General features: G+C 34.1%; 1 protein-coding gene across 1 annotated transcript in view; it reads right to left on the reverse strand.

Annotated features, from left to right (window-relative positions):
- LOAG_16953 (ubiquitin-conjugating enzyme family protein) overlaps positions 1-10,666 on the reverse strand; it is a gene marked incomplete at both ends in the record, with an annotated part of 39,112 nt that overhangs the window by 7,220 nt on the left and 21,226 nt on the right. Inside the window, 21 exons of the mRNA XM_020449607.1 lie at positions 207-378; positions 864-961; positions 1,323-1,467; positions 1,578-1,626; positions 1,962-2,101; positions 2,211-2,401; positions 2,636-2,864; positions 3,102-3,236; positions 3,601-3,755; positions 4,040-4,158; positions 5,375-5,538; positions 5,667-5,881; positions 6,410-6,528; positions 6,633-6,772; positions 6,936-7,142; positions 7,410-7,613; positions 8,122-8,336; positions 8,573-8,712; positions 8,970-9,086; positions 9,974-10,093; positions 10,533-10,663. Of these exons, the coding sequence (XP_020306856.1) occupies positions 207-378; positions 864-961; positions 1,323-1,467; positions 1,578-1,626; positions 1,962-2,101; positions 2,211-2,401; positions 2,636-2,864; positions 3,102-3,236; positions 3,601-3,755; positions 4,040-4,158; positions 5,375-5,538; positions 5,667-5,881; positions 6,410-6,528; positions 6,633-6,772; positions 6,936-7,142; positions 7,410-7,613; positions 8,122-8,336; positions 8,573-8,712; positions 8,970-9,086; positions 9,974-10,093; positions 10,533-10,663 (3,205 nt within the window). The remainder of the gene's footprint in view (positions 1-206; positions 379-863; positions 962-1,322; positions 1,468-1,577; positions 1,627-1,961; positions 2,102-2,210; positions 2,402-2,635; positions 2,865-3,101; positions 3,237-3,600; positions 3,756-4,039; positions 4,159-5,374; positions 5,539-5,666; positions 5,882-6,409; positions 6,529-6,632; positions 6,773-6,935; positions 7,143-7,409; positions 7,614-8,121; positions 8,337-8,572; positions 8,713-8,969; positions 9,087-9,973; positions 10,094-10,532; positions 10,664-10,666) is intronic.

Here is a 10,666-nt window from a genome sequence, read left to right on the forward strand (position 1 = left end):
TGTTTTCATTCAAGAAAGGTCATTTAAAAAAGAGTTTTGAAAGTTTTAATTAACAAAGAACAAGTACCAACAAAACGGTCAACACATAAGTTTATCGCCTATCTAAAAGATATTTCCTGTCCTTAAAAAAAAGTATTATAACTCATTTTAAGGGACAAATATTCCTGCGATAAACTTCAATCTTCAACGAAAAAAAAGCACAAAACCTGAAGGAAGGGGTGACGGTAGGAACACTAAATGATGGATGATGCACTTGCAAATGCAGCGCTAAAAGTGCGAGACCACTTGAACGCGCAAAATACTGCAAGGTTGATGTCTGTTCCGTAAGCGTTATATCTGGCTTTTGACATGGCATGGCACTAGCACCTCCGGTCAAACCTGGAACAACTGCTAAATCCATCATTCATTCAAACGACATGTTAATCCTTAACAAGTGAATGATATGATTGACCATTTCTTATCAAAAAAAAACCACAAATCAAAACCAATAACACAGATGCAGGATACATCTAACGTGCAATCCCATCAAAAACATGTAGTCGTAACTACATTAGTGCGTTAGTCGATAATTCTTCAATTCCAAGAGAAGTATAAGAATAATTATACGATAAACATTAATCAGATGTCTGATAAATTATGCTTGAAATTATATTCAGAACATCAGATCAAATTGGAGAATAAGTGTAGTGCTTTGTTCTCGGTGAAGCAGCTACACTTCCAGTACATCTAAGTATTAATCCTTCTTAAGTAGCTAACAAACATTACTCATCATTTACTTCGTTCATTTTAATCCACCCGTTAATCAGGATGACGACGGACTGAATTCATTTATCGTTTCAACCAAAAAACAGCTGAAAACAAACCTGAACGCTGAACAAACGAAAGAGCAACGGTGTAATAGCCATCAGCACTATCTTCAACTGCTATTTTTGCTATATCTCCACCGGTTATTTTTTGCTTCCTGCAAAATATATGGTTTAGAAAATAGAAACTGAAAGAGAAATATTGAAAAGCAAAGAAACAAATGTACAGATCAACAAATCCACTTTTTTCTAAGCTCGCTAATTCTACGTGTTGCAAAGTATGATCGTATCGACATTTACATAATCCGTCATATCTGAACATTTACTAGATGCTCCACTATAGGAGAATTATTATTACTACTAACTCTTATTTCCATACACTATTGAAATTTAACACTCAACCAATTGAAGTGAATGTATATATTAAACCGCATTAAGAATTTAAATGAAAATAAGTACCATTTGTTTACCGCGAATTTGTAGTAGAAAACTAAAAATCATATTAAAGTAAGAACCTACCAGGCCGAAGAAGTTAAACGTCCGGAAGCAAATAAATCTCCCACCAATTGTCCAATCTTCCATTCACCCATCATTTCGGCTAAACCGTTACAACTTCGAACCGTTAGACCAGAAGAAGTGAAAGAAGGAAAAGCTGTCGTCAGGTCTGAATGGAAAATCTCGTATTTTCATTTGATTTTTTTTTTGAAAATCTCGTATTTTCATTTGATACATAATGGACGCCGAATAATCTATCAAATTCCTCAAAAATCACACCTTGCCTATTAACAGTAGATGAGTAGTGTTGCGATTCATCCATAGGCGCCTGAAAACTTTTCATATCAATTCTCTATGGGAGCATTTATTTAACGTGGTAAAAAAAAGCTGTTTATGTTAAGTGGTGGATTAATTAATTACGCAGTAAATCTAGAACGATTCTTTATTACGCTCCATAAATAAGACTTTTTGAAGTGACAGGGATTAACACTGAAGGAGGTGTAAAGGATTTCAATGCAAATGATACATTCGTTGATCGTTTTCTTCAACTTATTCAGAGCTGCGCATAAATTTGTGTTAACTTTATTTCTATATCATGAATATAAGAATTCGCCCTTTGCCGATTGTGTGGATAAATGAATTCAAGAAAAGCATAATACTTACAGCAATTTTTGCTAACTGTCGGAAGTCGCTTGTATTTTTATGTTCACAGAGAGCAGAAATCTCGTCCATGGAAGTATATAAAGATACTTTTAAGAAACGTTCCCTTCGTGTACAGCCAAAGAATGGATGTAAAATACGATCTGTAACAGGAACAAATTTTCCATATCACTTCAAAAAGAAAACCAGCCTTTACTTTTTATCATTCAGTCCCTTTATAAACAGAAAAAATGAAAAAGTTGTGAAAGAAACTTGGAATATCAAACGACAGGAAACAAATTGAAGTGTCTTCATCGACTGCTTTTACAGGAATCATCTCATCGTCGAAAATACATTTTAGTACCATTTGTTGAATTGCACCATTGAAACTACCGGCGTTTTTTAACAAAGAACATAAAACGTAAGCTATGCGTTGACGATGTGAGCCACCAACAGCGAGACATCTGAAACGTTTTTTAATTCTGAAAATGACATAGCTTCAAGAGTTTGAGAATCTGCAAGTTACACAGCCAAGAATTCATAAATTTCAAGTCATTGCATTTATATTTATAATAACCACGACATTTATTTCTTTTAATCTCTAAATCTCATATACTAATAATTCTCAGTTCTAATTCGCATTTTTTCAAATTACTAAAACTCAATTAATTCTTCATAAAATCCCGGGAAAAACATACTGTGAAAGCAAACTGACAGTGACGTCTTCTAATTTGATGCTTTGTTTACCAAATGAACGAGTCATATCTTTACGCGAAATTGCACATCGAACGACACATTTTATAAGAGAGTTAAAAAGACTCGAGCCACCCACGAAATCCAGGAATTTGACAACATCCTCGATGCAACATAGCGATGCCAAGCATCGAACTATACTAACTAGCAGTGAGATGTGTTCCATGTTTGTTTCTGAAATTTCATATTTACTAATTAAACTATTAAAAATGACTGCTCCCTTCACTTCCTCTAAATCTTAGGCCTTCTATGCTAATAATTCTCAGCTCCAATTCACACTTAATGATTCAAAATTTGCAAAAGATCTCTCTTAACAATGTGTAACTGCAAAGAATCCAGTAATAAATAGTTAAATTTACCAGTCATTCCAAAAAAACTAAACACATCGACTCTTCAAAGAAAGAAATTAACCTTCGCAATAAGTAATAATCAATTCAACCCAGTGTTGTAGAAGACCGAATGAATGAAGCTGTAATATGCTTGTCCTTGACTGGCACATTCGTTGCACAACGGTAAATGCATTATGAGTGACACCTTCCCTTTTCGCTATAATTTACATAGCAACTTTTACAATACATAGCAACTAAAAAGTCTGATAACAGCGACAAACTCTCCTTACATGAAATCCCATTGCGTCAAATATATTCTTTATACATAGATATAAACCTTAACCGTACTCCTCCAGTTCAGAACAGTACACCTTCTGTTCATTTACAATTAAGAGTACTCAGAGAGTAGCTTTTTCTCTTCTACTAAAAAAATATTTCGAATATACTTCACTTATTCGATGATTCAAACACATTATATTCCAGCTGTTCCATTAAAATTTTTGGTCAAAAGATTTGTATCGCAACTTCTATGTATAACAGTATACTACAAAACACATGCTTTATGAAAAAAAAAAACTGACGCTTATCGTTCATATCTAATAATCCGATCTCTTTCAATACATTACGTAGAAGATGTGGTGCACCACGCATCAACGAACACAATAGCCAAGACGCCGATTTTGCTAATGTATCATTACACTGTTCACTTACATCCACTGCTAATTCACACAGAAATCTTAAAAAACTATTTCATTGATCTCAGAGTTCAAAGATCTCCGCGTCTACAGTCACCCTGACCTTAGTTATTAAGGTTTGATTTATCATTTAGCAATTCCTCTGCTCAATATTCTGAAACAGACCCAAATAAAGATATAAAGTGATTAGAACATATCATTTTAGAAGGAAAGATACTATATATAGCGTATTATTTGCATAATATTAAACTCTATACACTGAATAAATTATGGGATTGAAAGATTTTATAAAATCTAGAATCTATAAGAATAAAAAAAAACAAACGGAAGAAGCTGTGGGGACAGATCCATGCAAAGTGCTAACGTATCGAAACGTCGCTCTTCCACATTGATATTATGCCATATAATACAAGAGGCAGTCCAAATTAAAACAGCAGCAACATCCTGAAAACTTTTCATATATTCTAATATTTAATTACCGGCCTCTAATGTATTAGAGTTATTTGCTTCAGAGTTTGTCGATTATGTCGTCAAGAAAAGTATTGACATGACCAAGACCAAGACTTGCATTGACCAAGACTACATTTCATATGACTACTGTCTTTTAATGAATGTGTAGCCAAAGAGGAAAGTTACTAACTACCAAAACAATATTTTTCTTTATTTTTTCATCAAAATAACAAAATGTACGATGCATTTCGTACTTATTTCGTGCTTAGTAACTTATTCGAAAGTGAAAAATTAGCAGTCATAGAGTAAGACAGTAAAGAAGGATTGAGAGAACTATAGCACGCTAAGAGATTCAAACTAACCGGTAAGATTTATACACAGGGTTAATTTAATTGGATGAGTTCAGCCCATCATTTCAGTATTTATTCTTTATTGGATTGTAATTTTTGACACACAAATTTTCTTTCATTTTTTTCCTGCAGCCTTTGAACCCAAGGGTACAATCATTCCCACTATTCTGGATCACCCTTTGCTGTTCATCTATTTAATTTGCCCAATCTAATGCCCTGTCACCACACTACATTACTTCATTACCGCAGTACTATTTGAATATTCAACAGTTTATTCCTTCGCCTGTATCTTTCAGTTTATATAGTCAATAATGCAATGAAAGCATTGGAATTCGCCTTTTTACACTGTGACCGTACAATCTCAGCATGGTAAGTACCTTGCGGATTTGACAGAAATTCTCAGTGGAATAATGCAGTGGATAAAGCAGATAGTAAGCAGTTAGAATTCCAATGCAGGTGTGTGCCGTATTTAATAGAAAAAATAAATCCAGTAAGAGTGATTTGAGATGAAAATGTTCGTATGAAATTATGGACTTAATACAATCCGTTTAGTCAATTTGATGTCTTAATCATTAATTTCTGCTATCAAACAGCAAAGCTAAGTGCATCTGAGTCTCTGCTACATTTTCTGTCACAGTGTTAGAAAAATTGTGTACATTCTAAAAATAAGATTGTTATTCATGTTATGAATGCAATGTTTTATGGCTCGACCTGCACGATCAAAATTGAGCTTTTTAGGTTCATACTGTTCACATTACAGTGATCTGATCACAAAAACTCATTATTTCTTGAACACCTGATGTAGTAAAAGAAATAAATTTTAAATGATAATACATCAAAATTTGATAAGTGAAACAAACCCGAAGTGGCTTCTTATAATTCTGTGAAGTAATTATGGTAGTAACACCAAGAAGCACTTGGCATTGCTTTATGACACAAATTTGATGCTCCTTTTGTGCACATAAAGTAAAAAGTAAATTCGGGAGCCATTCTAACGATTCGTTGGTAACAGTATTGCCTTGCTCTGCAACCAGAAGTGTTCAAAATACTTTTAAAATAATGAATCGTAAGGCTGATCAATTTTATAAGCATATATAAATTTAATACGAATTGGGGGCTTTGAAGATTAAAAAACTATTAATTGAAATAAACCTATATATTGAAAAATCAATTCAACAATCGAATACGGCTTTGCACGTTCATGATCGATCTGACAAAAGAGTTCCGAAATGCGATGGTAAACTAGACTGGATAGCGGTCGACCCAAAAACAGCGCAACGACGGCACGTGGAAGTTCCGGAGCATATTGCCAAACGCAATATTTCTCAAGATGACACAGTTGTACCATAATGAAGAGCCACTGTACACTGCAATTTTAGTTCTCGATTGCAAAATATTCAGATCAGGAGCATTAAATAGTTATTTGGGTTTTTCTTCGGTCAACTAGCAAATATCCTATGATACTCTACTTTTTGTCATATGGTGCAACAACAATTGAACAGTGCCAAGTATGATAGTTTCACAAACTTTGAGCAAACTATTCAACATTGACCGATGAAGATGGGAGGACTTTACCACACGACAGTTTGATGGGTAAAACAATGAACTGGAAGAGTTTTGGTTCTCCTCTGAATTTGACATTCAGCCAAGTTGGTCCTAACACTACACAGTTATTTTGGATAAGTGAACAGAAGGCACTAATGATTTCAATTTAGCAAACATGTACGATAGGAAACAGTAAATAAACAATAAAGCATTAGATTTTTGTCTCTAAAAGTTTTGCAGAGTTTTGCCTGTAAAATGAAAAAGAATAACGAACTACAGATTTTGCCGTTAAGCTAATTATTTTACAGAAATCATTTGGTGTTGATGCTTAAATTCAAAATAAAGCTTACAAATCAGTATTTTTTGGACATGTATATGATAACGAATTAGTGAAGTTCATTCCCAAAAGCAGTATTTGCGACAGGGATAAGTTTGTAGAATCTGGTGGTTTCTTGAAATAAAGACGCACCTGAAAGGACATTTTGAAAATTATGGAAGAGGAAATAAAATTCGATTCCTTAAAAAACAAGGTTAAAAAGACTGAAACAACTAAAAAAACATTTTTAAGCATACAGCAATGACAGGAAGTTTGTATGAGTATGTTGAAATGCGAATCTTGCTGAATCCAGTAGTGCTAAGTGGTGCGCCAAGATTGCACCATTGAGTAAGGGATGTCTCCGAACATAGTTCAACTTGAACGGCTGCTGGAGCTGCTGAAAAAAGTATTCATAAACTCAGAAAGCACTAGAAGAATGCCTGAGCCAAAACATTACAAGAAAAGTTTAGAAAATAATTCAAACGAAGGGAGTAAAAACTGGAAACAGGAAATTGAAATTTTTATAAAATTCGCGTAAAAAAAGCAAATGTTAAACTCACTGCTTAAGGCAGGAAGATGGGGTCGGATCTGTACTTCGTGCAGAACTATGTGGTATGGAAGATTGAGGGTAATATCGAACCAATCTCCGCCACCCTCATTAAAATGATAGCTCCAATTAGCGGATCGAGTACGACGCGGTGCAGCAACTGCAATCAAGGATAATAACTGTCCACAAACATTTGGCGCCTGCTCCGAACTTATCGTACCTAGAAATCAAAAAATGAGTTTAAACCAAATTCATAATTTCAAGGAAAGTTTTGTTCGGTTCGAATCCCATCTAATGAAAAGAATTTTGAAATGATGTTAGGAAGGTAACAGTTGGCTAAAAAAATAACATTTAATAAATTTATTTCAGAAACCGGAAAACTGATGAAATGAATCCTTAGATTAATCTATATCAAGGAAGTTTCTACAGCTTCACCTTTCTCCTTTTCATCCTTTTCAGACGAGTCTAGTAAGCTCAAGAAACTCACAGAATGGTGCATAATTGTATAATCCATCATCTCGTATATCGGTCTGTAAGTTCGATACTTGACACCCGTAATCACTGCTACCAGCCACCTGGGCAGACAGTGAAGCGAGTTGTCGCATAAGAGGTGCAGAAATTGGAGCCGCCCATTCATTTGCTGAAGCCAATATAGAACGTTCCAATTCACGTGCCACAATTAGATGTCCTCCTGAAGCATCTCAAACAGCTATATAGCCGCTCTGTATATGAAACGAAAACATGAGTATTTATAATACTGGCAACGTTGCTGGAAAGTTTGTTTCAAAACTTCAAGTTTGACTGATTTGTAAAAGTCTCACTCTTTCTTAGTGGTTAATATTTTGGAGAGTGGTCTAATCTTTAGTAGAAAAAAAATTTTCTACAATTAAAATGAATGTACTGCCAGGACAAATTCACTCTATTTGATTACAGAGAAAAAACTACGGTAAGAAATAACTTAACAAGATAAACTTTATTAAATCATATCGCTTCTTACCAAGCTGTACAAAACAAGCTCATAGGAAAATGGAAGAAAACGAGCTCACGAAGTGTTGGGAAAAGTAGAGAAACATACTAAATTAAGGTAAAACTACATGCTCTTTGATAAATATAGGCAAACATTAATCAGTTTGAAAGAGGAAATCAAAGTTTCGTAATTGATAAGACATAAGAAACAAACGGATAAAAAATAAACTGACCAAGTTTAGCAAAGTAAATCTGGTTATGCTTGAGGCCTAGCATTTGTACAAATGCAAACGCAAGCGGCTTTGAAAGTGAGTAACTAGATGAATTGGCACAACGTTTTATTACTTGTACAGCTATTTCGAATAAACGCTTTGTCTCACGCGATACTCGTTGTGAAATTTGCAATAACATGGACAGCGCATGGTCTCCCAAAGTTACATGATTCCAACTAAAATAATTTTAAATTATTACAAATTTTCCGCTATACAATGACTTTAGAATTGTTCAAATGGCAAATACCAAGTTAAACCAATCTTTTAAAATGTTTCTCTTTTAACTACGAAAATATGCATTGATTACATTAATTCGTCAGGTAATTTTTTCAAGTAATATTAATCGAAATCTTACCGAAATCAACCTAGTTTCGAGAGTGAATAAATGAGCATAATTCAACAAGAAACTTACTCATCCAAAGAAATTAAATTTATATCCGGAAGTGCACTTTCGCATGCTGCTACAATTTCAAACAGTTCTTCGACTGCAGTTGGGAAACTGCTCAATAAATGATCGGATACTTCGGTTGAACGGTCCAAATAACACGCGACCTGGAAAACACTCAGTTCATCGGTAAAATGATAGCTGCGAACAAAATATCTTTTTATCATTTTCATAGCAGATAATTCCTGCATCTTCAATTTTTTAAGCAGTATGAGAACTAGGTAACATAAACGATGCATACACCAGCACCTCAAGTATTAAACATAAAAGCCCGACCAATTACACAAGGATCGATCTTCAGCATGTCTTACTCGATAATTTCAGGATTACATGTAAAATTGAAATATCGAAATGTCATGATTACCTGACTTAGCATTACCTGACGAAACATATTTGACTGATTTTGCCAGCGAGGAAGCGATGAAAGACGGTTCAGTGGATCACTGCGTGCTGCGGGTGATTGTTTTGGATCGACAAAGTGCTATGACAAAGAAATGAATATAAAGAAAGTTTTAACAAGTAGTGTTAAGCCTGTAGTGCAAACCCATTTATGTTTGTGAACTGATTTCAAACTGTCTTCACCATCGATTGTAAATAACAGAAAGATGTTAATAATCAGCATCCGATTAAGAACAACAAAGATGAATCCAACAGTATGCTAATTAATGCATCCATATATTAATAAGAGATTCTCTGTTACAAACAAAAAACAAAAACTATTCAACAGTTTTATAATAATACCTTTTAGTATTAGTAATACCTGAAACTACTGTAGTTTGACAATTTTAACTACTGCAATTTATATGGGTCCCACACCTTCTGTTCCAATCCTTTAATGACTATCTACTAGTCAAAGAAGATGCCATTAGACATGATATAAGAACTTATACTGTAGAAATAATTATTTATTTGATGTAATGCACCATACCGCGGGGAAACATGAGACAAGGCTGGTCCCACTATGAAAATTAACGATTAAAAAAAAAAATTATAGATATGTATGTTACAGCACATAATGAAATACGAAATGGATACACCAAAATATGTTAGTCATTACTAAATGATGACAGAAACGATCAGTATACTGAATACCATCAGCCGACTGATGCTACGTAAATAATAATAGCAAAGAATGAATGAGATAAACTACCTTACTGATTCCTGGGTCTAGTTTTTTCCTGTCTCAGTTCGTCGACAACTGTTTGAAACAGTGGCAGGATTTGCGAAAAAATATTTTTATTACAAAAAAAAAAAATGGGAAAATACATATATTTTTTATTCCTATCCTATTCGTCTATACTTCTTTCCCTATCCTATTTGTCTCTTTTAATGCGCACTTCACAAAATACTTCTCTCAATGAAACTTACATCAGATAGCTGTGAATAATGCGGACGGTACTGTCCCCAGAGTTCTGGCATATATGGATAGTGAGGCAGATCGATATTTTCGCACGCATACTGCACATTGATCGGTATCTTTTGAGTAGACTAAAAATTGGTCTGATGAAAAAATAAAACACATTTAAGTAATCGCAACAAAACAGTGTCATACTTGAACTTCTTCCGATTCTATAGCCATAAAAAATGAGCTACTCATCTTATCTTTGATGTTACTGTTTGTTCGTTTTGCTTCATTTTTAATTGCTTGTTTTACTTTTCTTGTTTGTTGTTTTAAGCTTTTTGTCGCAGTTGACAGTAAACTGGCCAAAGAATATAACATTTGGTAGCTTTCGTAACAGTTCAAGCAAAACCTTAGTTAAGTGTACGATAAAACAAACCAGTGTCGAAAACTGTGCCAACATGGCAAAATATAAGATGAAAAATCGAAACCAACGAGTGCTTACTTCCGATTGTAAGTTAAGCATAAATACTCACAAAAATATTGACCTATTATATTCAAATTTCAAAACAGAAAAAAAAATCAAACTTGAAAGCATGTGTTTGGTCGAAGATATGAATCAGCAGAGACTAGTGAGTAACCTCCCGAAGACTTGTAATAATGGATGAAGTTTCGTGTTGTATGAATCGATGACGATATATATCCAGCAAGTTCCTGTGCTG

The sequence above is a fragment of the Loa loa genome (assembly GCF_000183805.2).
Source record: "Loa loa unplaced genomic scaffold supercont3.30, whole genome shotgun sequence".
Taxonomy (NCBI): domain Eukaryota; kingdom Metazoa; phylum Nematoda; class Chromadorea; order Rhabditida; family Onchocercidae; genus Loa; species Loa loa.